Source organism: Talpa europaea (genome assembly GCF_964194135.1).
Source record: "Talpa europaea genome assembly, chromosome: 15".
Lineage (NCBI taxonomy): Eukaryota > Metazoa > Chordata > Mammalia > Eulipotyphla > Talpidae > Talpa > Talpa europaea.
The window spans coordinates 85,876,568-85,903,224 of record NC_140083.1 but is presented as its reverse complement, the minus strand read 5'-3'; the positions used below and the strand labels follow the sequence as shown (position 1 = coordinate 85,903,224).

The 26,657-nt window shown below is 38.7% G+C and overlaps 1 protein-coding gene across 2 annotated transcripts; it reads right to left on the bottom strand.

Moving 5' to 3' along the window:
- Positions 1 to 877: 877 nt before the first annotated feature.
- XPOT (exportin for tRNA) lies at positions 878 to 26,657 on the bottom strand (the record flags this gene model as incomplete). 2 transcript variants are annotated; one of them, XM_084254620.1, is made up of 24 exons in its annotated part: positions 878 to 904; positions 3,519 to 3,575; positions 6,246 to 6,317; positions 7,302 to 7,349; positions 8,003 to 8,118; positions 8,285 to 8,401; positions 8,948 to 9,137; positions 10,053 to 10,338; positions 11,109 to 11,347; positions 13,358 to 13,427; positions 13,838 to 13,932; positions 14,286 to 14,405; positions 14,562 to 14,706; positions 14,988 to 15,112; positions 16,022 to 16,084; positions 16,456 to 16,494; positions 17,472 to 17,708; positions 18,877 to 19,045; positions 19,144 to 19,328; positions 20,184 to 20,402; positions 21,079 to 21,148; positions 21,976 to 22,032; positions 23,898 to 23,980; positions 26,583 to 26,657. In XM_084254620.1, the coding sequence occupies 24 exons, from the start codon at positions 26,640 to 26,642 to the stop codon at positions 878 to 880; spliced, it is 2,889 nt and encodes a 962-aa protein (XP_084110746.1). The 2 variants fall into 2 exon arrangements, with proteins under 2 accessions (XP_084110746.1, XP_084110747.1); XM_084254621.1 differs by having other exon boundaries at positions 8,285 to 8,395; positions 20,184 to 20,396; positions 26,583 to 26,642.

Genomic DNA, 26,657 nt, shown 5'->3' with positions numbered 1-26,657 from the left:
ACAGGCATCGCAGACACACAGGCATAGTGGACCCTAAGTGAACCCAATAGTGGAGGGGAAACTGGATTTAAGAAGATTCCCCCCCAACAGATTCACACGGGCTTGCTTTCCAGTGCATTTAAAAAATACTCTATTTAACACAACTGCTGATGTAACCTTTTAGCAGCGTCATTAAGTGAATCGTCCACATGCTTACCCGTGTAAACCTTTAAATGGGAAATCAGAGAAACAAGATGAGAAAATAAGGCTAAAGTACTCATAATAACTCCAAAAAAAATACTTTGTAGATTTCACTACATAAAATTTATTACTTTTTTTTTTTTATAAAAAATGTATAACGCCGGCACCTACTCTGAAATCAGTTACTTTATGAAACCATTCTCTTTTGTAGAATACACATTGGCATTGAAACGGTTAAAAGAAATGTAATGGCTATCTACAAAAAAAGTAGTTTCGATTGTTGTATTCCCCCCCATACTTTGAGAGTCTGCACACAGAAGAAAATGAAAATTTTCAAATGTTTTATATTCAGCAATTAAAAAAAAGTACACTGTTTTCCTGCTTCTTGCTATGATCTTTATAAAGGACTTCGAAGTTTCAAGTAAAAACAAAAAAGGTACTAGAATAATTCTTCTGTATCTTTTAACAGCATTTTTTATATAGAACAATTTGAATTGGCATGCAAGCAACTAATCTTGTTGTCACATACCTGTATTTAGGTAAAATTACTCCCATGTTACAGAAAACCCCAAGACATATACTGCAATAAGCTCAAAGCAATGTTAAAGAGACCAAGTGCGAATGGCACACAAAAATTGTTTCTTTATAAATTATAAACTGGAATTCCTCATGAAGTAGGCACAGGGAAGATCCACCCTTAGGGCTTCGCTCTCTGGAAGAACACCTGTGAACAAAGTATTAGTCCCATTAGTACTGAGGCCAGAAGACAGTACCTTTCGTCTGCAGAATGGCTCCAAGTTACTGAGTGCTAGTCACGCTTTCACAGAAGGAATGGCATTACCTCTAATGCTCTGATTTAAATGGTTAGAGGAAAATACGTTCTCAATACCCCCCTTTTTTTTTAGATTTATTTTTTATTTATACAAGAGCTGGGGTACAGGCCAGAGGTGCAGGAGTGTGAGAGGATTCCCCAGTAACAGAGTGGGGAGCAGAACAGGCAGACGGACCGAAAGCACTGCTGAGGGGAGCAGCGGGGAGACAGGAGAGACCTGCTGTGCCATGTGGGAATCTCCCTGGCTGGGAACTGAACCCGCGCTGCAGAGGCTACGGACAGCTTCACAGCGTGGCGCTCCAACACTGAGGAGGCCCTCCATTCCTTTTTTGTGACTGGTACGATTGTCAAAATTAGTGATGAGAAATTAAAATTTGAGTAAGATCCAAGTCAAATTCTTAAAAAGGCAGCTCTTATCCCTTAAAGAATGTACTATTTGATTAAAAAGAAAAAATTCACTTCACCACTTGACGGTGCACACGTAGGCTAGAAGGTGTCCTAGGCACTGACTGGAATTCACACTACCCTCCATAGTTATCACGATACAATCAAAAGAAAGCCTTGCAAGGAGGCCAAGCTCGAGGTAAGCCTGGATAACAGGCAGGATTTCTAAAGGAGGATGTTTGCTAATAAAGTGGACCTTTTGAAGAACAGAAAAAACAGCAAAGACTGTTCCTGTAAGAGAAACCAGAAAGGGGAGATGAGGATATGAAAACAAATAAAAAACTTAAGAAGAATGCCAAACAAGACCCATGAACTTTTTAAGTCAACAACAGACTTAAGAAGATCATGAGGAAGGGGAATGAATTTCAGAGGACTGTTCAGTGCATCCCGAGAGATCAGACAACAAAGAGAGAGGCGGGAATGCGGCCACAAGCCCGACAGCAGTGGAGCAGCAGCAGCAGCAGCCGCCGCAAGGAAGCGAGAGAAAGGAGGAAAACCCAGCAGGATCCGAGTATCAGTCAGACATGCCGGAATAGGCACACAAAGGAACTTCGTTGTTTCTAATTAGAACAATTTATCACTGCAGCGGCGCTGGCTCTGGAAAGAAGACATTTTATAAAAGATGCCGTTGGGGCCTCCCCGGTGGCGCAGCGGTTGAGCGCTGGGTTGCAAAGCTGCCTGCAGCCTCTGCAGCGCCGGTTCAATTCCCGCTGCTTCCCGGCCACGGGAGGAGGGTCCCACGTGGCGTGCAGACCTCTCCTGCTGCCCGCTGCTCCCCTCGGCAGTGTACTTCGGTCCTTCTGCCTGCTCTGTTCCCTGCTCTGGCTCTGGTGAATTCTCTCACCCTCCCGCGCTTCTGACTGTACCCAGTGCTTGTATAAATAAATAAAAATAAATCTTTAAAAAAAAAAAAAAATAAATAAAAGATGCCGTTGGATAGATCAGATTCAGCCAATACAACCCGCTGCAACGTGTCTGGACCTGCCCTTACAGCTAGCGCGGCCCAGAGCCGGTGGGCTGGCTGGTAACAGGGTGACCTTTATCGGGGCTTCGCCTGGGAAGGGGGGAACAGAGTCGGGGAGGGCACCCAGTGATCAAAAATAACTTCAATTTTCTCACAGACTCTCCCCAGTTCAGGCTGACAAACTTACGAGGGGAAACTGACAACCGAAGATGTTGGAACCAAAATCAAAGGATGGCGCAGTTACGTAATGAGAAACCTTCGTAATTCATGAATTCTACTGACTGACTTAGCGAGAGGACCATTAAATTACCTACTCTCAAGGAACTGAGCATAGTCCCTTGCTCTCAAATTTGTTTATGAAGGTAATAAACAAAGATCAGTTCCTCATTCTGTCACTGTAATCTCATTCACAGACCCCGAGCGCTGCGGGCAGGGACATCAAGCACATGCTGTGTGCAGCAGGTACACGGAGCCCAGTGGATCAAAGCCACCGGCAGGTGCTGAGTGTCGGACAGGTGAGACAAGAGAGTCTGCGTCGTGGATTTTGTTGTAAATATGAATATCAAACACTTGGTACTTCTTACCAACATGGAGGGTACTTTTCCCAGCGATTTTATGAATGGAAAGAGAGTCCTGACTGGACAAATCTGAGGAATCTACTTCTATCCATTTTACAATTCAAAAAAACCCAAAACAAGATACAACCATGTACCTTATGCTTTTCTATTTTACTTCTGTCCTTTCAACTCATTATGGACAAATGTTCTTCAATATTCTTCTCCCAAACCTTTCTTACTTATTGACATCAGAAAATTATCACACCGATGTTTGCTACCAACATGCTGAGGCATGTACACACCGTGTTCACCTGTTTGTGACCTTCTGTATTATCAGCTGAAAGGGGATGTACAGAAAACTCTCAAGCTACAGAAGTACAGTAACTATCACTGCAGGTTCGCAGGAGCTGGTTTAGAGCAAGAGCGCCCCCAAACAAGTAGCAGTTGGCCAAATTACAATTTGACACAGTGTCCCATAATCTGTCCTTTCTTGGCTCTCAAACATGACATCGGTTATGAGGTAAATTTTCCAAATACCTACCTTTAAGTAATTTTTGAAAACTTTAGCATCAGGCTGCTGAAGTGCTTGGCAAAACTCCTGGGCAACCAGGGAGGGAAAAACAAAAATAAATGCATTTGTATTAAATTCATAGTATTTTTAACATTGTTAAAAAAAAAAAAAAAACCCAAAAAACACACACACACAAAAAACCAAAACCAAGAAAATTTGCCATCTTAATTGTTTTTATGTGTACGGCAGTGTTACCTATATATACTCTGATGTGCAACAGCTCTCTGGAACGATTTTATTTGGCAGAACTGAAACTGCACCACTGAACACCCCCCCCGCCCCGGGCTTCTGGCCACCACCATCTTACATTCTGATAATAAGAGTCTGACTACTTTACATACTTCATGTAAGCTGAATCATGCAGTATTTGTCTCTTTGTGACTGGCATTTCATTGAGCATGATGTCCTCAAAGGTTAGTCATGTTAAAGTGTGTAACAGTTCCCCCTTTTGAAGACTGAATGGTATTCCCTGTGTGTGCATGCAGTCATGCGTTCCTTAACACGGCCCCACCAGTGGGGTGCGCAGGCTGCATCACCTAGTCCATGTAACTACATGCTGTGAAGAAATCAGCTAACAAAGCATATCCCATTGAGTGAAGCATGACCTTTCACCACATTTTATTCAACCATTCATCCCTCAAAGGACATTTAGATTGCTTCAAATCTACAGTATTTTTATGTTACAATTTATCAAAATCAACCCATACAATTCCTTATTAAAAAAGGTTATATGGCATTTTCAAATGTAACAACTGTAGCACAGACCATTTTTACTTTTGTGAACACGGCTCTCCTGCCGAGCTTACCAAGGTGAGCGGGACAAAAACCTACATTGCTATGGCTGTTCTCATGTAATACAGGGGGCAACTCAGCAGAGAAGACCAGAAAAAAGATAATTCTCCTTAAAAGAATCCTGCAGAAAGTGTTGTCAGAAGGCATATGAAAAGGGGAAACTGAGGATCTCTTATCATTAGATTATTAGACAGAAATGTAATAGCTTGGCTTCACTTCAGCAATCTGGCAGAATATCATTCAAAATCAAATGGGACATTACAGTTTTTTGATGTGCCACTAAGATTAAATGAAAAATTACTAATCAATCTTTTCATTAAAATATACAGCTATATGACAGATGGTAACTGAGAATATTCACTAATATCTCTACTTACAGATGGCATGTCATGAAATAAGAGGTCATAAATTCAATAAAAATGAATTCTATGATCACTCTAGATGAGACCTTATTTCCCATTCAATTTTTAAATGTCTCTTGTAAAACAGCATTATAAAAACTTAAAACATTCTTAAAGAAACAGTTCTTAGAATTCACACAAAAGGGCCTCCCTGGTGGCACAGGGGTTAGGTCTCAGTGCTGTAAAGCTGTCCGCAGCCTCTGCAGCACGAGTTCGATCCCCGGCCAGGGAGCTACCCCCATGGCGCAGCAGACCTCTCCTGCCTCACCCGCTGCTCCCCTCAGCAGAGGATTTCAGTGGATCCGCCTGTTCTGCTCCCTACTCTGTCTCTGGGGAGTCCTCTCATCCACCCCCCCCCCCATATCTCTGGCCTAAACCTCAGTTCTTGTATGCATAAATAAATCTTTAAAAAAAGAATCCACACGAAAGATTCTAACTCTAACTCTAGTTTTAATCAAAACTTGGCTATCTCAGGAGAGCTATGAGGTACTGGACAAGAAATTTGGGTAACTATTTGCCAAGGAAACAACTGAATGCCATTATAAAAAAAACTTTGTTAAAAAGTTTCTTTAAAAGTATAAGATAGTGTTCCAGCTACTCAGCCTCAAAATACAGCCCCAGATGTACAAGCTCAGCACTGATAACCGGCACCCGTTAGACGAACCGCCCGGTGCAGACCTCCAGAACAGGTCATGTGCAGCCTCTCACAGCTGGACCGCTGGACTCCTTGGAGGGTTTTAAATATGCACCCGTACAATACAGAGGGTTATGAAGGAAATGAGTTTTAATGAACTATTGTTATCAATTTTTTTTAAAGATTTATTTTATTTATTTATGCACACAAGAGCTGGGGTGCAGGCCAGAGGTGCGGGGGTGAGAAGACTCACCAGAGACAGAGTGGGGAACAGAACAGGCGGATCCACTGAAACATACTGCTGAGGGGAGCAGCGGGGAGACAGGAGAGGTCTGTCTGCTGTGCCATGTGGGTAGCTCCCTGGCTGGGGATTGAAGTCATGCTGTAGTGGCTGCGGATAGCTTCACAGTGCTAAGACTCAACCCCTGCGCCACAAGGGAGACCCTCAAATATATTTTTGATATGTGATAGAATAAGATTTTTTGACTCAGATCACAAGGTCTAGTGGCTTATCTTAGTAACTCATAACTTGAAAATGTGAATAAATACAAATAATATTTTGAGACCTGAATGACTAAGGTGATACGAAAATATGTATCAGCAGCAAAGTCACAGGTCATGGGATTTGTCACCTACACAATGGCAGGAAATGAAATTTCTGTTAAAGGTTAGTGAAAATAAAAACACATCTTTTTCTCAATCATTTTCACAGATCCCTCTAAAGTTTGAATTCTTGTTATTCATTCCATACATATATAGAAAACATCAAGCTGAATGCAACCAGCTTTCCCGAATGAGAACTGAGATAGAACTACATAGTCATGCTTCTTTAATTCAATTAAGAGGAAAATATGCTAGGACAGCTCTTACCTGAATTATCTCTGGAGCCACCTGCAAGGAAGGCAGGTATTCTTGTTGAAGATACTGAACACATTCTGGGCCCTTAAAACGAAAAGATAATTATAACGATGTTATTTTCTTCTTTTACTCTAATAATGTTTGAAAAGAAATTGGAATAACGTTTACAAGCTTTTAAAAATAATACAGTATTGCAATTAACAATACAGACGAGCCAGACTGCTTGATGTGAAGTAAGGGTCCGGCAATTGTCTGGTAACTTGGGTAAGTTACTTTTGATTTCTATGAGCTTCCGTTTTCTCATCTGAAAATTTAAGTTATTGTGAAGACTAGATGAGTTAAGAAATGTAACACTTTTACAATAGCGCTTAGCATTCACTCCACAGTAACATGACTTGGTGTTACCCGGTGCTAAAGAGTAAACAAGTATTTTTCTAAATCCAGGAGACAGGTTATACTAACACAGAGCGGCTAAGGGTGCCTGAGGGAAGACCCTGGGACATTACCAGTGCCATAACCATCTTTAGAAACTAAAATACAAGAAAGAGTAAGGTAGAACGTTAGATGACAATAAAGCACATTTCTCTTGTCCTGTTCAACACACCAGGCAACAGAAATTTCACTCCCAGATGAGGAAACCTAGATCCAGCCTCAGTTGATTAAATCTGCACTAAAATGCTGGTCACCCAACTTCTAAAACCATCGTTACTCACTGCCCTCTTCCAGTACTTCTATATGTTAAGAACTATAATAGGTTCTTCCCGGGGTCGTTGGGGTAAAGTCTAAGTGCGATCACAGCACGACCTGAGTTCAATCCCTGGCCAGGGAGCTGACCCATCTGGCGCAGAAGACCTCTCCTGTCTCCCCGCTGCTCCCCTCAACAGTGGATTTCACTGGATCCACTTGTTCTGCTCCCCACTCTGTCTCTGGTGAGTTTTTTCACCCCCTCCACCTCTGGTCTGCACCCCAGTTCCTGTATGCATAACTACTTTAAAAGAACAGGTAACTAAATTAATTTTCATGAGAGACACAGCTTTCAAGAACAAGGAGACAAACACCAATGTTTACCCGTTTGAGATGAATGGTTTTCAGTGTCACTGCACACTCTGATAAGGCCTGTGAAAAGCAAGTTTAAGAATTATAGTAAGGTCACTTTTCAAGTTACTGATTCAACCTTTTCTTTCTTTTTCCAGCACCTGTTCATTAACATTTACCCCAAAGAAGGGACGTGAAAAGGAATAGTAACAAGCAGATGGAACAAGTTGGGTTGATAGAAAAGGTACAAAAAAAACTAGAAGAGGCAGAAATGCTGTATTAATGACATCACAGTCATGAAATACAGCTCTGCAGGCGGTGGGAAACAAGGGACAGGACAGGCGCCCGATGCCCGAGTATCCCGAGGGGCAGTCTGAGGGCCTCGTGTAAGGAGGGGCAGTTACTGCAAGTGGTTAGGACAGAGCACTCAGCGCGCTGTAGAACGAACCAGCAGTGGGAACAAGTAACTCAGTCGAGCCGAGAGAAGGTGCCAGGCGCTCTCGCACTCTTATTAGAGAAAGTCTTGTTATTAAAGCTGATGGAGCTGAAGTCCATGTGTTTAACTTTTCATAGGGACTCAGAACCCACGAAAAGTCCAGGAGGTACCATCAACTTTTCATAAATGAATCCTAATTTGAAATTATTAAATTTAAAAAATCAATTAAACTTAATCAACCTGGCATTGAAGAAGTAGTCACGAGGACATGAGGCGACAAAGACAGATGGGCGCTTACCAGCACTGTCTGTGCGTCCGCCAGGTCAAAGGTCTGTTTCAAAGGAGCTAGGAAACAGGCGGGGACAATGTGCTTATAGACAAAATCAGCGAATCCCACTGGTCCATCTTTACCACCTGTCAAGAAAATTCAAAGTTTCATCTTGTATAAAAAGAAAATTAATTTCTCACCGGGGAAAATCAACTCCAGCTGCTGTCCGTATAAAGGCGAGGTTTCCATTTCATTTCAACAGTCTTAGGAAGCAGGTTGGGGAATGCATATGAAAAAATAAAATAATCTTACCCCAGAGTTCTACCAGTTTTGAAAGGATGATAAAACAGGTTTTCTGTGCAATTGGATCTGGATATTCGACTGCTCCCTGGATGACGGTAACCAGCACACGTTCCACATTCTCTGCACCTGAAAAGAAAAAAAAAATGAGTTTAATTTCAAACGGAACTAGAAACGGAACCTGCAGTTCTCACTTTACCAATACCAACGAGATAAAGGCATTTACAAAGTTGATAAAGTCCCTCAATTTATATTAATTTGGCTCCTAAACTTTAATCATAAACCACTGAAAAAAAATCACTGTTATCTTGTTATTTTGCCCTGTGGATTTCCGATATAGCAAAATTCTGTATGCTGATTTATACAGTCCCATTTATTTTTAATTTCAGAATGGCAAATTGGCCAGTAGGACCCAACTGTCAGGCCAGTTGGACCCAACTGTCAGGCCAGTTCTGGCAAGTCGCCACCATGCTACATATTTACACTACTAAAGAACCAATTAAAGAATAGCTCCTCAGGAACAGGAATTGATACAAATGAATCTGAAGGTCCTCTCTGTGAAGTGTCATCCTAGGGGCCAACACACAACCACTGTAAACTTTAGTAATTATTTCAACTTGCTCTTGTTTTAACAAGGACCTCCTCAGACAGTGCAGGCATCCCGTGGATTCCCACCTTGGTTTGCTATGACTTCGCTCATTCCACTGCCTGTGACAGTTTGCAAGAAAGCAAAGTAACTTCTCCGCAACATCTGCTTCTCTAAAGCCGCAGACTGGTCATTTTCTTCTGCTGGTCGGAGCAATGCTTCAAAAATCGCATGAAGGAGCGGCATGAACATTTGTTGTAAAAACGGTGATACCTGTACCTGCAGGGCAGAGACACCTATTATTACTTCAGAAATGATGAGAATATTATTAACATGAAGCTTAGAAAAAACATGTTTTCATAAATCATTTCCTCAGTTTCTAGTTGGGATTTATATTTACACAATGAGCAAATATGAACGTTAATCTACATAGCAGATACATTATCAAAAGCCCCAAGACCATTAAGGTCAACCCATTTCTTAGAGTTCAAGATTCAAGTTGAAATAACGAGGAGATCAGACTTATTTCACATTCAAATACTGCCAGGAATCTTTTAAAATTTAAATTCTTATGAAATGAATTCTATTAATTACTAAATCACAAATTAATTATGTGACTTAGTATTTAGGCTTTATATGCATTGGGGAAAATTCTTTAACTTTTCTGTGTCTCAGTTTCATCGTCTACAAATGACAATCCTTATAATGAGGGTTATTAAGAGGATTGCACACACTCACAGACGAGAAGATGCTCGGAACAGATCGGGAACACAGAAAGCAGTAAGTATTACTCTTCTTTGTTTATATGGTTGATACAAATTTCCTCATACACAACCAACTTTCAGCACGCTTTCAAATGCCTGCTTAGGCATCCAAACTGCAATTCTTTTTATTTACCTCTTCAGACATTTAGTACTCAGTGCTGTTACAGTTTTCTAAAAGAGCAAACTAATCGTTTTCTTGTGCTGCACAGAGCAGGTACTATTTGTTTTTATTAAAACATCCACTTAACCACATTCACTGTATCAGACAGCCTAACAGACACTGGGGATGGTAAATCATACACGATTCATGCTCTCAGGTAATCCATATTTTTTAAAAAAGCCAACAAGCAAATGCTGAAATACAGCCAAAGATCAATACATGCATCCAAATTTCCAGTCAGGAGACTCTGAGGCCTGAGGGTTGTGGTACCTTGAATTTGGCTGTAATCTGGTTAATGAGAGGAATGAACTCCTGGAGGTCCTTGGCTTCACAGTCCTTGAGCATGTGCTCCGAGGCGGATGGGATGAACGGAAGAACCTCCTCCTCTAGGCAGATAATCATGCGGTGGAGGAAAGTGCGGACCCCACCCCGGAGCGCATCCTTCTGCAGCGGACAGCTGAGGGCTGGCAGGAACGTCTGCAAGCAGTCCAAGTACACTTCAGAGCAGCCGCATTGTTTCACAGTCTGCTTGTTGCTGAAAGCTTTGCTGGTTCGACTACATAAGGAAAAAGCAGGTAATCAGTTTTAAGCTTATCCTTGAGAGTTTTATGGAGCAATCATAAACAAGTCACAAGTTACAAAACTGTCACATGAAGAAGCCAGTTCTTTATTTTCCATGTCACGACTACATCCATCTTTAGCAAATACAACTGTTTGTAACTGCTGCTTTCAACTGCCATTCCAGAGAGGGCTCAAATGAAATAAAATCTCCATAGTATGGCTAGGCAGTACTAGATAATCTGCAAACAATATTTAGAATCAAATTAATACACTCTAATATTCACTTTTGCAATAAGTATTTTGTAAAACAATTCTCTGTAGCTTAATATTAGCAATCACCAGGACTTTTATGCTATTACTGTGCGCCAATAAAAAGCATGGGTAGAGAGAAAGAAACGGCAGCTTGGGTGATCACAGTGCAAAAGCTAAAGACATCTCAGAACATTCTGTTAGGTACCAAAACTGAGCTAAGATGTCCCAATATGTCATTGGTGTATAAACACTTTTGCTAAACCCCTTACATGTACCATCAATTTATACCAAAAAAAGACAGGAATTAAAGTTTTAAGTAGTTGTCAAGACAGAAATGCAGAATGTTAAGTGATTTACTCCTTTCTTCTGCTGAAACTTCTAATTCAGTGGATTTAGAAGTTCAGATAATCCAGTTTTGGAAACATGGATATGTTTGCCCACACCTAAAAGATCCAAGTAAATGGTTCTGTGTGTGTATAGACATGCCACCATTTTAACCGTAGTTACACTCACCTGGCAAACCCAACGGCATGGTTGAGACAGTCTGCCAGTGATGCCTGTCTCTCTTCATCTTGTGCCAACAGCAATTTTTCTAATAGAATTTTAAACTTCTCCATAAGTGGAGTCAACAGATTTCTCATCAATGCTTGCTTCCGCTCTGCAGGGTATTCACTATTAACAATCAGCACTCCAGCTGTCTCATAAATAAAGAGTTGGTCATCGCTGCTCAACAGAGACTGGTAACCATTTTCCTAGAATGAAATTTTGTCTTACTGAGGGTTTCCTTTGTTAAGTTCCTTTCATTTAAGCAGTTAAATGCAAGGGAGGTAGGAAATATAACCTGTAACCATCAACTCGTTATGAAAAAGTAGACTGAGCACTTAGAAAAACAACAAATTTTCCTAGGAACTTATATTGAAAAGAAAACTGAATTAGAGGTCAAAAGATCATGGGCCCAATTTTATCCTAACAAGACTCTGCGAATGGTCATGGCGTAGTTAAACTACACTAGTAAACACTAGTCAGCTTTCTAACTTGTTTTCTTTTGTAAAAATCTTACGTGTGAAATTGTGAGGCTGAAAATGAGGTGGATAGAAGTGCTAATGTCAGTGCACAGGCTAAACAAAGTTAGTATTTTAAAGAATGTTGGAAGAGTTGAATAACAAAATCCACACAGAAAATAAATACATACACATACATATACTTTAGAACGTGTGAAAACAAAACTGCAAATGGAAAAATAAAGATCTCATTCAATCACAAGTAAACATCCCATATGCTGACCAATTTTTATTTGGTCTGTTATTGTCCACATTTGTGCACTCAGAGAAACCAAGGGGAGAGGAACTATCAGCAGTCCCTCAAGGCTCACACTGCAGCTCCCTGACATATAATGTGTATACACAAGGGTACGCTTGTATATAACAGTACACACACACACATGCTCATATACAGCTCACTCTATCTACCTACCTACTTACCTACCTATCTACTTACCTAAAAATGGGTACTTATGACCCTATTAAGCAGTCAACATTTGGTAAAACCAATTTGAATCAGGTACTTTTATATACTAAAGGATTATAGGGATAGGGCCTCCCCTGGTGGCGCAGCAGTTGAGCGCTAGGTTGCGAAGATGCCCGCAGCCTCTGCAGCGCCGGTTCAATCCCCGGCTGCTCCCCGGCCACCGGAGAAGGGTCGCACATGATGCACAGACCTCTCCTGCCGCCCGCTGCTCCCTTCAGCAGTGTACTTAGTCAGTCTGCCTGCTCTGCTCTCCCCTCTGGCTCTGGTGAATTCTCTCACCCTCCCGTGCTTCTGACTGTACCCAGTACTTGCATAAATAAATAAATAAATATTTTTTAAAAAAAGGATTATAGGGATAGTATAACTTACTATTTATATGAACTGTTTGAAAAACATGAATAATCTCTAATACCTATAAGGGATTATGGCCTAACATGGCTTCCTGAATATTGAAGTGTTACGGGCCACTGTAAACTCAAGGAATACTGGTATTAACTGGTGACGGCAAAGAAAAACTGACCATATAATTTACTGCTAATCTTTCATGCAGTGAAATAAAACCTTTGTATCCTAAATGTTGATTTACTTAAAAAAACAAAAGTATTATTTTATGTTGAATGCATTTCAAGAGGCAGCTCTAGTAATAAAGTCTATCAAAACCAAAAAAAAGTCAATACCAGTATTTTGCTTTACACAAAAACATGCATAAGTCAAAATGGACTTACAAAAGTAGCTCAAGTTAAATCTCTCTAGACATCAAAACATTCAGCTCAACCAACACCTACATTTCTTTACCAAAAGACTAAAGTTACACAGAAAAACTTCAGTCTAATAGTAACAGCCATGGGATGGCTAATATGATCATAGTACTAAGTAGAGCATAGTTTGAAAACTGAATTTCTCCTCCTCCATGAAATAACTGCTTCACAGAGAGCAGACTGACAAACTCATTAATCAATTCTTAATTCCTTTCTATCTCATTAAGCTTTGTTTCTGCTGAAACTTCTAATTCAGTGGAAATGAAATGCCCCCCAGTCATTAGCACTAACGAAAGGCTACTGAGGTAGCGGACTACAGAAGCCAATGTATAATGCTGTCAGCGTCTAAGTTAAAAACCTCGGTAAATATTTATCTGAAAAAAGTAAAATGAAAAAGTCAAAATAAGGACTATTGTGGCACGTGCCGCCCTGAGGATATCTGGAGAGAACCCCTCACTTGGAAGGACAGATACTCACAGGCGGAGAAAGCTCTAATAAATCTTGTATTCTATTCAGAATATCCTCAATGAAAGGATTCATTTGTTTACTGAAGAAAGACAGAAAGGAAAACCACAATTACATGAAAAATAATGCTTGAAAAGTTGCTGAAACAGAAAATTCTCCTTTTAAGACATAACTAAAAAAAAAGTTCAGTTCTAAGTTAATCACGTGATTAAGACTAGTTGATTTTTTGGTTTATTTAATATTTACATATATATTTTACAAAATTATTCATTTCTGTACAAGGTATACTTGTATGTTTTCTCAACTAACAAATTTAAGAGCAAGCATTTTTCATACCAAAAAACTGTACTAGTAAAGAACAACAGAATGTAAGACAGATTAAATTAAAATACAAATTTCCAAGAAATATATTTTTCAGAATTTCAAGAAAGTCAGAAATTCAAAAATTCTTTAAACCAGAATTAAACAAAATAGCTGAAATTTTGTACTTACTTGAGAGATTTGACAAACCTAGAAAACAGGTAGGCAGTTCGGCTCCGTACTTTCGCACTAGAATGCCGCAGGCCCCTATGATCTAAAAAAGCCATCTAAAGAAACAGAGGTACTTTTACTATTTTTGTGCTTATTCAAGACTTTCATTGCAATTGTCACAAAACACTTTTGCTCACATAAAATTTTATTTCTTAGCTCCCAGAGGACAGAGACCAGGTATACAAAAGTAACATAATATCACAGACAAACAGGTCCTCTGGGATGTGTTTCAGATGACTGACAGACTGAAGCGGTCTAATTTAAAGAAATGTGGGAGGGGTTATTTTCAGTGTGTTCAAGGGTTTGGGAAAACTTTTGGTTCTAGAACAAATTATAGAGAGAATACTATCTGATCATAGGCCGAAATACATGAAATAAAGCAAAAATTGAGAGTAAAATGCATACTTACTAGCACACATGGAATGTGTTGAGGTTCAACTGTGAAAAACTTTTCATATCTAACAACAGTTTCAAAGAACTCCAACGTCACAGATGTATGCTGATAGGAACTTACTCCTGATGTTACCAACTAGAATAGAAAAAAAATTGAGACATGTATCTTTATTTATTGCAACATCAAAATGACCCAGTATTAACAGTTACTAAGTTCTAGCTATAAGAAAGCTCCCATTAGTTTATAGTAAACATAGAAAATTAAGCTCAAAATTATGCTCAATACACTTACGGTTCGCATCATGTCCTGCAAAGCACTAGCTTTGGAAACATCCCCTGAGAAGTGGGCGCCGTGAGAGACAGGGAGCGCCTCTGCCAGCATGTACAGCAGCCTGATTGCCACTTCCACTTCCATGAACCGTGTCGTCTGCCAGTTCCTAACAAGGCACAGGAGATGTGAGTGAGTTCTATAGAACTAGTGATGCAGAGACTGACAAAAGTTTGATTACAATTTGTGTAACAAAAGGAGAAATAAGTGACTTAATCCTTTGATGATGTTCCAAACAGCAGTGTTCCCTCCGCCCCCCAATAAGTGCGTTATTTCAGAAACACACCTAAGATCTGACTAAGTAACACAGGTTCATCCTATGAAACACTGACTGTAGACATTGAGGGAGAAAATAAAAGCAACTTGTTACATAATCAGTAACAAACTTACTGCAGTGTGGAACTAAAAACTCTGCGCACAGAAGCCAGCAGTAACTCTGGTGACACCTGAGCAAGCCTGTCCAGCAGTAACTTCAGCTGTTTCCGATATTCTACAAACATGGCTTCATCTTCACCCTAAGATATAATTTAATTCTTATTTTAATCACTTTATAGGCCTTAACATCTACATAAATTGTTCTCATAGTTTTCTTTCCTTACACATTTAATGCTTAGTTTGTAAAATTGGTATTTATTAATATAGGAAACCACCACACTTAGCTGACCCTCCCCTACTGCTCACAAATATTTGTGAGCACAGCCCTAGCTCCCCAAAGCCCAGAGCCAGAAAGAGCACACTGAGACGGGGAAGGATGGTCATCTGGAGCCAGGGTGGGGCCCCCGGGCTTGGCGAGAACCTGGGCCTTTACTTGGTCACTGTCTCTCAGGGTCCCTGTAAACACCCTCACAGTGCAGAGTGGAAGACACGGTGACGACGAGCTTGGCACTCTCCAAGTGTGCAGCATGTCGGCTCTCATCCCTGTTACCCTGATACGGTGCAAGGTTTCCTGAATGTCTGAGGTAAGAACTAGAGCTCCTCAGCACACAGCTCAACAACATGCTATCATGACTGACACTATAAAGCCCTTGATGACACTTGTGTTTAGTGGGAAGCTGACTCACTAGAAACCCTCACCATGAGTTCCGACTAAAACTAGGCCAAACAGGTGTCTCATTCCCTCTCTGTCAGATACTGATAATCAGAGGTGAGCTGACTGGGCCTCAACTTAAATACAAATTGAGATATGACCACCAATAATACTGTGAGCATTATACAAAGTTTGACACTACAAAGTGTTTTAAAAAGGGACAAAACAGCAAAAAATGAAGGCTCAGGAGGCTCCCATTAATTTTACTAACGGTTGGGCACAATATAAAGACTAATCTTTGAAATACTTCTATTCTTATAGGACCCTAAAATAATCAAAACTCTACATATTAAGTAATAAAACTAAAACTGATTTCTCCTCAATGCAAAATTTTTACCTCATTTTCAAAGTTATATTCTTCATCATAAGTCAATTTTTTCATAACGGCCAACATGATTGCCTAGAATGAAGAAAAATAAAAAATGATGTCAGATGGCCTCCTTTGATTTGCTAGCACTTGAAATTAAAGTTGATTTTTAGGGAGATTGCAGTCACAGATACCATCATTGGTTCAAAAAGAAGTCAATTACTGGGCCTCTCTGGAGTATAAAGGTCACGTCTCATCCCTGTCACTACTAGGTCCCCGGCCAAGGAGCTGACCCTCATGGCGCAGCAGTCCTCTCCTGTCTCCCTCAGCAGTGTATTTCAGTGGATCTGCCTGTTCTGCTCCCCACTCTGTCTCTGGTGAAGCCTCTCACCCCCCACACCTCTGGCCTGCACCCCAGTTCTTGTATGCATAAACAAACAGAATCTTAAAAAAAAGTCTGTTACCTCTACATTAGCTTTTTGCTGATCTGAGAGCACTGTAAGCTGTAAAAGTAAGCAATAATTTATTAGGTTTTCTAAAGTTAAACTTGATTATCAAAATACCTTAATAAATTAAGATCCTTTAAAACACTTTTTCGGAGGGCAATTTGGCAGACCCTTCCTATACTGAATATCTAATTGAAAATCTAGCAATTTCACTTCTAGTAAATAATTTGACATGTAGATAAATATGATTTTTAAAGATACTTGTAATGTATTCAAAGAAGCCAATTATGGATCAGTAAAGTATGATCTCACTTTGTTTTAAAACAAGTCCAGTAATCCATTGAAAGATACAGAGCGAGATAATTAATAGTGATTTTAACTTTCTTTATACCTTTCTACATTGCCTAAAATTTCCTGAGGTATACATCTATATAAAGTGTATATACACATATGAGTGTGTGTATAAACTATGTAATATATAATCGCAACACATAGACTCAATTTGGAAAAAAATATTTTAAGTTTGACCTGATTCAACTAATTCAATGTATATAATTAGAAACAGTTCTCTCATCTCACATCAGAAGAAGTCACTAATTCTTTAAAAGCCTGTATGTTATAATATTGGAGACCAATGTCACATATTTTAAGCTTTTACTGGAAGCAACTCTCTGGGGGAAATTTTTAATTGTAAAAATTTGCTTATAAGAAATGATGTATGTGCAATTAAAATAATGAATCATATTTAACAAATTAGTACCATATTTAGAAATAAACACAAATTCAAAATGAAATAATAACCTAATCTTGTAATTAATTTTGAAGCTTGTTAGTCTAGTGAATTTTAGAGCCATTCCTATTTTATGGCTAAGAAATTTAAAGAAAAAAAAAAGATGTCACTACATTAACATTTACTGTAAATATCATTAGGTAGAATTATGGGTTTTCACTTATTTTCATTTTCTGGGTATTTTCTAATTCTTTATGACTTGTCTATGTATATGCCAGACAAAAAGATTACAACAAGGACTTGCCTGTTTCAAAATATGAAGATAATCATAACAAAATCCAATAATGTTTGAAGAGATGTCATCATCCTCATGAATCAGCAGTTGCAACATCAGTGCCACTTTTGTCTCAATTGCTTGTAGTGCGTCGTGCGCATTCTTGAGATCTGCATTCTTAATTAACTTAGTCCAGCTAACTATCAGTGACTGCCCCATTCCATTCACCAGTTTAGAAAACCTGGCCAGGAAGTCAACATCTTCTTCCTGTAAACAGTCAAAGTCAAGGTAAAGTCACCCACCCAAGAAGAAAGCTACACTCTAGCATGAATCCTGAGATTCAATAGTAAAACCTAACATTAGACATTCAACAATTCTATCATTTTACCTGGGGAATTTTCATGATTTGAATTCTACTACTATTACCTACTATACCTCTTTAAAGAAACTATTTTTAATGAATACAGTCCTACAGACAGTGCCACTTTTTGAAAGTGTAAAAAAAGATCTGTGGTTTCTAAACCTTCTCCCTAAACTGTTGAATTTAATAAATATGCTCTAATAAATAATGTCACAATTCCATTACATATGTGTTTATGTATAAGAATTTACAATATTCCTTTCTTATACTATTTATTTTCACCTTAACTATGTGCAAAGAGAACTGCTATTACCATTACCTGCCTAAGAGCACATTAGCATTAGTCAAAACACATACCTAGATTATTTGCATTAATTATTCTCATGATGCTCTCCTACAGAAAGGCTCGAATTGGAAACTAAGACAATTACTAGCAATGTAAGATGATGTTACTATTCACCCATGAGCAAGGAAACACTAGAGCTATATTATTGACATAAAATACAGACTTCTCAGTAACTATCACTGCCATAAGTAATTTTGAAATAAAAGCTTTCAAATTCTGTTTCTAAATTACTAATTTACCAAGTCCTTACTTTTCAGGGCTAAATTCTAATAGCTCAAAGAATTAACAATTCAAAAGTATGACTATATAATATTTATAACCATGATATTTATAACTACTAAGTCTAATTTTGGTCAAAATGTGCTGTCATGGTAATAGCATATACTGTGCTACTTAAAAGTATGGTCCACGGACTAGAGTAGCAGCTGCATTACTAGAGTCTGCAAGACTTCCTGTTCCTTTTATTACATGCCCATGATCTCCTAAAAAATCTACATTAAAAACTAATGAAGATCCCAGGTCTCCAAATTCTAAGAAATGGTTTAAGTTATTGTCCAAGGCAAATGTTACAGATAGGTAACACTATGGCTTTCTGACTACAGAGTTTTAATATTATAATCTCAAGGAGAGTTTCCAATGTAAAAAAGAAAGAAAAAAAAATGCTTAAATTACTACATGCCCTTATTTGTTCTAAAAGTTTTCAAAACTTTATACATAAGTTTACTGACCTGGTCAATGCTGAAAAACCCAGCAGACTGTAATACTTGACACAAAGACTCTACTAGTTTCATTTTATCAACAGGATCCATTCCTTTATTTACAATTTCAAATAAACAGTCACATGCTTCTTCTCGTAGAACTTCTACTGACATATGACCTAGCAGCATATTTATAAACCTGGCAATGAGGGAATAAAATTGTTGTAACATTTTCAAATTTGTGAGTTTTACATACTGTAATTCTGCATGTTTTTATTTCAAAGCAGAGGTACTTGCCTCTCATTGGCTATAAGGGATAAGTCTATCCAGGAGACATAAGCCCCAACTACTTCAAGGCACTGACACGTCACTTCTGAGTTAGTATACTGGTAATTCTGCAGGATTTGATACCACGATTCTACCAGGTTCGGAATGCACTGCTCCCGCATGGTATCTTTTATTAGCGTATTCCTACGAGCTTCCTAAAAAAAAAATAACACAACAAAAAACCCTAAGAAAACAAAACTTCTTATATCAAAGTGTATTACCTGGAAAAATTATGTTTGCCATCTCAAGAGGTGTACACAGCAACTCCCACCCTAGAAACTGCCAACTTGCTAAGTTTGTTGGCGCTCAAGGCATATCCCGGATCCCTGCTGTTTCCTGTCTGTTCTGCTCCTCAGTGCCAGACTTAATTTCTTTTTTTTTTTTAAAAGATTTATTTATTTATTTATACAAGCACTGGGTACAGTCAGAAGCGCGGGAGGGTGAGAGAATTCACCAGAGCCAGAGCGGGGAGCAGAGCAGGCAGAAGGACCGAAGTACACTGCTGAGGGGAGCAGCGGGCGGCAGGAGAGGTCTGCGTGCCATGTGGGACCCTCCTCCGGTGGCCGGGGAGCAGCTGGGGATCGAACCGGCGCTGCACAGGCTGCACGGAGCTTCGCAACCCAGCGCTCAACCGCTGCGCCACCGGGGAGGCCCCAGACTTAATTTCTTAAGCACAAACTATAACTAAGCAATTTTTCCTCACTCAGTCACTAGATAGCAACAGCAAACAGACTACATTTCTCTACAAATTTCCAACGGATTCATTGGAAAAAGTGCTTTCCTACTTAAAAAAGAAATCTAAATTAATACTCTAATTACAACCTACAATGTGGTGAAAAACACCAAGTTTAAAAGTTCCTTTGTAAAACAAAATTCAAAACATTGCGAACATTTATAATTATTCTTAGGAGAGTCTGTCTCTGAGAAAGACTTCCTGCCCCTTTTATTAGGTGCCTATTATCCCCTAAGAAACCCACATTAACAACCGAGTGTCCATGGAAGTTACTTGCCTCTGAGGTATGCACCACATCACGATCTACCAACTCCGAATCAACAGCCATGAGGATTCGGAGGTACAGATCCACTCCCCTTGGATTTAGATCCACCACTGACAGAATGTCAAAAAAAAACTTGGGCCATTTAGTGAGATACTCTGTAACAAAAAGCAAGGCGAAGACTTGGGCAGCTTTATTTCGTATAAAGGTCTTCTCCGGTTGGGGATTCAGCATCTGACAGACAAAGAAATCCATGAATTTAAACAAACCAAAAAGACCAAAAACACCCCCGTCATTTTAGCATTAACAGGCAGACCCCACTAAATTTCAGTATGATTTAGATAACTGTGCAACAAATATGTTTCCAAATCACCAAAGCAGTTAAGTGACTGGTCCGATGAAGGACTACCAAGTGAACAAACATGCTCATTCTCACATTTTTAGAGAGAAGTTTCATGTGCAGAGTTTTACTAATCCTGATTTTTTTTTTTTTTAAGAAGAAAAAAGTGTTGCTCTTTAAGGAAAAGGCCTAGCAACACAAGTGCTCTATAAGTTAGTTAGTGAAAATGAACAAAAAAGAACATCCTGGGAAGAATTCTAGTGATCCATACAGAAGGGCTCACCTTCAGAAATGCACAGAAAAGCCCCTTTTTTCAACAGTAAAAAAAAATCAGTTGAAAACCAAAGTTTCTAAAACATGTTAGGAAAGACAGCTTCATTTACTGCTGTAATCTTAAGTTATCACTTTGTTTTCTCTACTCATGATCATGAAAACCAGTGCTTTTTAAAAAAGCGACAGGATCAAATGTAGAATAAACAGTCAACATTTGAGGTAAAGTTGCAAACTTTTGCAAAAATAGAAATTTAAATCTCTGGTAATTTGAAGTACTGAGTGACATTACTATGTTACCTGCGCTTGAAGCCAAGATATGAGTGTCTCCCTAATTAGCTGTTGTTGAACAGCAGTTAGTTCGGAATATCTGTTCAAAATAAAGAAGAAAAATAATAGTGGGTATATTTGGTGTCTGTGGTTTTAAAAACTAATAGTCTCTTACATGCCTGAAAGGCAAAATGTACTCATAATTCTCTAAGGTTACTCTAATGATGCTTAATCACTGATTTAAAGGAAAGATGCTGGGGTATGCTGAAAAATTAAATAAAGAAAGATGGGGGTATTGGGAGAGCCATGGTAACCACACCTGAGGGGAGAAATACTATATTGTCCAATCCTAGATCCTTACAACAAGGATGTAAAACAAGAAAATAAAAAATAAATAACTTGAAAAGCTATGGGTGGGAGTGGCAGGTGTATCAATCTTGATCTAAGTTTGATTGGCAGTTCAGTTCATTTTGAATCAAAACGGAAGCTACAGTTTTCCAAATGGAAATATGTCTGTCTGGTTTACAGAATCAATCAATAGGCAAACTAAGGGTTCTCTGAGCAGTGATTTATTGTTTTTGGTCTATTAAAGCAGGGTCCCGCATATAAGTGCCCATTATGCCACTCAATAAGATGTCAAGTACAAAAACTGGGTTGGCATTGCTAGATCTTCTGATTTTTCCAGAGGAGCTGGAAACCTATTATCATTTGTGAAATGGCTAGATTTTTATATGTAACTAATGAGCTCAATTTAAAAACACTTTGGGATAAAAAAAAAAAAACACCTCATCAATAAACTATAAGTGACATTTACTATCAATTTACAACTTGTTATAGTTTCCCCAAAGAGGGAAAAATTGTTAATTTAATTAAAATTTAGAGAGGCCTCTTTCCACAAATTGTAGTCAAAACAGTATAAAGTCTTACTTGTATTTAACTTGATGTTCTAGTACTTGAAAGCAGAAAAATTTTATGTGATCATCACTAAAAAAGAAAAAAAAGGAAAATTGGGTAAGCAGAATATAAATTTGGGAAAACAAATCATAGGCAAATTATTAATAAATAACAAAACTGAAAAGTTTCTCAAAGTAGACCATACCTTGCTTTCTACTTATTGATCTCATTTACTACATTCACATCCACATGTTAAAAAAGTGAGAACTTTTAAATATTACACAATATTATATATTTTCCCACTGAATCTGACAAGCAGTATAACCAAATTAAGGTCTACCTTGAGCACAGTGTTTTGCAAACACATGGCATCATCCCTAAATTCTAAATGTTAGGATTCCTGAACAACCACTACACTTGACGACAGACAGGTTAGGTATAAAACGACCAGCGGCAGAATAGCAGAGATTGAGTCAAATCAGAGATAGTCCTTAAAGTCGTATTTCAGATTCAACCCTAAATAGTTCCATTGCAGCCAAATCCAAAAGAGGCAGCAGGCTTAGCAGTCTAGCCGCAATTAGAAAATTAATTTACAAATACATTATATTGTCCTTATAAAACAAGGACAAATAACCAATTATCTACTTTCAATTGTTCCTACAAAATCTGACAAAGCTCCTCTGGGAACTATCTGTTCATCCAAGATGGTGTGGGTCAGGCTTAGTAATGGAACAATTTATATAAACATACATAAAATCAACTCTTCAATCCAGGATGGAGAAGCTTTTTTATTTTAGATTACACGAATTAACCAAACAAAATAATTTCACACATAAGACAGAACTTCATCTTTTTAAAGTACTTTTTTAAAGTATTTTTTAAAATTAGGTTTAACTAGCATTCTTTCTAAGACCTTAGGGTTTCTATTGTTATCATGGATGACACTGAATTCTTAATTATGCAAGACAGATTTTGCACTCAAAAAGCGAACAGGAAGACTTTAATTAAAAGCCAGTGCTAGGGTTTTTACTCGTAAGGTATATAATCAAAGATTAAGTTTGTAAGACTAAGATACTGAGAAACTGTCACTGCACTGGAGCTATGAAGGACAGCGGCTGAGCTGCAGCAGGGAACGCCTACAGCCACCACTGACCTCCACCTACTTCTATTCTCGACCGGCTAGTTGTCTGCTGCCACCTTGTCAAATTGGCATCCCCAAGCCTCACTATGCCCATTGTACTTTTTCATAATTTAGTAACTTAAGTACTATATAAACTAGTGAAATGAGTATCACGAAAGGCCCTAGTTTTGTAAATATTAAGTTGAATGCTTCAGAGATACTTCATAGAAAGTCACACTGCAGGGAGAAATAACCTGTACATAAGTGATATGGGTTAGATGACCAAAAGACATGGACAGGCAAGACAAATAACTAGAAAGTTTAGGAATCTGCACCTGCTCCTGAAACTCTGGGCCAGAGCGTCAAAGTAGTATCACAGAAGGTAGGGTCATAGTTGTGAGCACAGAATGAAGTGGATGCTAGTGGCATATACATAAATAAAAGACCTTGTTCCAGTAGCAAAAAACTAGTAATGAAATGTTTACATACTTTAAAAGTGAAAATTAAGATAAATAATTTATAATTATCTCCTTCACCAACTTTTAAGAATATCAACTACCAATTCCCATTATAACAACCTAAGGAAGTTTTTACTGTGTGACATTCCATTCCGTGTGGCACAAAGCATAAGGCCAAAAGCAGTTTTACTGAAAAGTCAGTCCTGGAATGGTCAAATTAGTCACTATTTTCTCACTTCTAACTGAGTGGTTTTCTAAAATACAAATCATAAAATGTTTTTATGAAAACATTTTCCAAATACAGGTAAATTTAACAGTCTTGTCAAATTCACAGAAGTTTAAAATCGGTTAAGAGGCACAGATTCCACTTTAGTTACCTGTACGTCCTCTGGGCTAGGGCTTCAGCACACACCTGCCAGGCGTCTGGGGAAATCTTCAGCTGCTCAAAATAGGCCACGGCCTGTTAAGATTGCAAAGCAGAAAGTACATTTGGAATAGTCAACCTTGATGTCTTGCCAAACCTAAATATTCTGGGAGTAGCAAACCAATAACAAATCAGTGAAGCAGGAGAAAAATAGCTAAAACACTCTACTCGGTGTCTTTTGATTATTCATAGAAAAAAGGTTAAGTTGGAGACAAATTCCCTTTGTTAGATACTAAAAACCTGTTTCCTAATAGCAAAGGAGACAACAAAAAATGCCCCCTCCCCACACCTCATTAGCAGAATTGAGAGAAAACACACACAAGCACTGGGCTAAGTGTCATGTGCTATGTGGGACAGCTAGAAAGTGACATATTAAGGGCGTTTTTCCGAGTTGGCAGCAAATACACTACGTAGAGGTGGGTGTACAAGACGAGACCTACTCTGCACATCACCTGATCCATTGTCACACAGAAAATAAGAGCATTTCAGTTCTTCAGCTCTATCATGTGCGTCTCCTAAGAGAATGAGGAAAAAACTAGAGCACAACCCATGGTCTGAATTTTGGGTGATATTAATACGATATGAATATTCAAATATGAATATTGAAAAGGTCAACGCTCTAGAAAAGGTTTCTCATCCCTCTGCTCACGAGCTCAAGGCCATGCAGTGTGAGGGCGCACTCGCAGGGGCGCAGCACCACGTGAACACGCGCTACCCAACGGACGTCAGCGACGGGCGCAGATCTCACACCGCGGTGGCAAAGAGTAAGTAATCCCACAACTTGGGAAAGACTCTCGAGCAGCCAAGAAAACTACACAGAAACAAGAAACACTGCTAGATGATGTTAAAGCAACTATGTACTGATACAAACTTTGAAATAAGAAATAACAAGGATTAAAGGAATAAATTTTAAGACTGTGGTTTGTGCCCCCCAGTCTTGATTAGCTATTTGAAAAAATGAAATAGAACATCTCAGTGCCTTTCACTTAGCAAGGATGACTTATTTTATGTACCTGGCTTTAGCTGTGTACGTACATATGCATCTATACATTGGATCCAGATGTAAAGTTCTTTTTCCTTAGGGTGAGAGCTTAAAAAAGCAGCAGCAAAAAGACCACCATTATGTAGGTGATAGTTTCTTGTCTCCACGCAACCGCACAAAGGAATGGGTTTGCATGTGGTCTCAAGAGCTGCCCCCACCCACAGAGGAGCAAGTACACGAAAGTGAGCAGATGAACATAACCGAACACTATCTTAAGTATAAATGACAGCAGCTATCTTTAGAAATTAGGAATACAGGAATCCAAGCAGCTGAAAAATAACCCAGTGGAGGTGTTGTCTAGCAATGTCCCAAGGAACCCAGGGCGTCCTTCAGGAGTGCTCGGGGGCGAGGGCAGGCCGGGGTAGACAAGGGAACCTGCAGTCATCTGTTTCACCACCAAACGGAATTAAACTCCCAGTACTTGTGCGCCAACATCAGGACGATTAGAATTCCTTAAGGTTCCTTCCTTTTCATCCTTATTAATCATTAATCATTTTAGTTTAATGGGCTATCAAACTAAGCCTGAACCCCAGTGCTTAACTTATGCGTATCACTGAGAGAACCCATTCTTACTGATGGAAAACAACTTCTGTGCTAAAACCACTCAGATCGCATAGGTTTAACTTTTCTGAAAAGGAAAATCATGCACATTAAAAAAAAATCTGTCAGATGATGAAAGTTAATAGAAAAATAAGACTTCAAAAAATAAAACATAAAAGTAACCCAGACGGCTATCTGATTACAGATCAATCAACTTTCAATGTCGTTTGTATCCTAACTGCTTTGATAGGAATCTCGTAATTAGACATTTAAATCACAATTTTCATTAATTCCTTCTTCCTGGAGGGCTGGCAGCGGCAAGCGCATGATACTACTATCTGAAGAATTACTGGATTTTTTCCCCCTACTACTACCTAAAAGCAGAACAAAAACTGCTGTAGTATTTAGTAAGATTGTTAACCTCATTTATTAAAAAGAGCCCATGCTATAAGATGCAAAAAGAAAACGCCTTTCCTTCCACTTAACTCTTTACTTCAAGATGTCCATGTCTTTAAAAATTTAATTATAGGCTTGTTCTTTAGATTCTTCTTTTATTATTCTGCCATGACATGATGAGAGGTGTATACATTATGTTTAACTTTTTATATTTATCCCAAATATCCTGGTACCTCATAATGGATTCCTCGTCATGTAATCATTTTACATAATCTAAGACATGGCCTATCATAAATGCTTATTTAAATGTCTCTTGGGACTAAATAGCCAGGATTTTGAATGGCACTGTCATGAGGGCTAAACAACTTGTTTAGACCAAGTCAAGCCATGGGAAAAGAAAATATGCTGATCTGCTACTATTAAAAGACCCTGGAACAATTGTCAGCCTTACAGCTTTCAAATAATTAGAAATAAACAGAACAGAAAGTATATCACAGCACTCACTTTCTGTATTCAGAACATATGCAAACACCTCATTTGTTTGTCTCGACTCATTTCTTCCCAAACTCAACAGGTATCACTAGGTATTTCTACTCCAGCTCTCTAAGGCCAATCTGTGGTACATACTTTAAAAAAAATGATTAAGCCGCTTTGACTTACCCTTTGCCTGAAGTCTGAATCAGCATTTGGATTTAGCCCTAAAAGAGCCTGCTCATCCATCCCTGCTGCTATTCT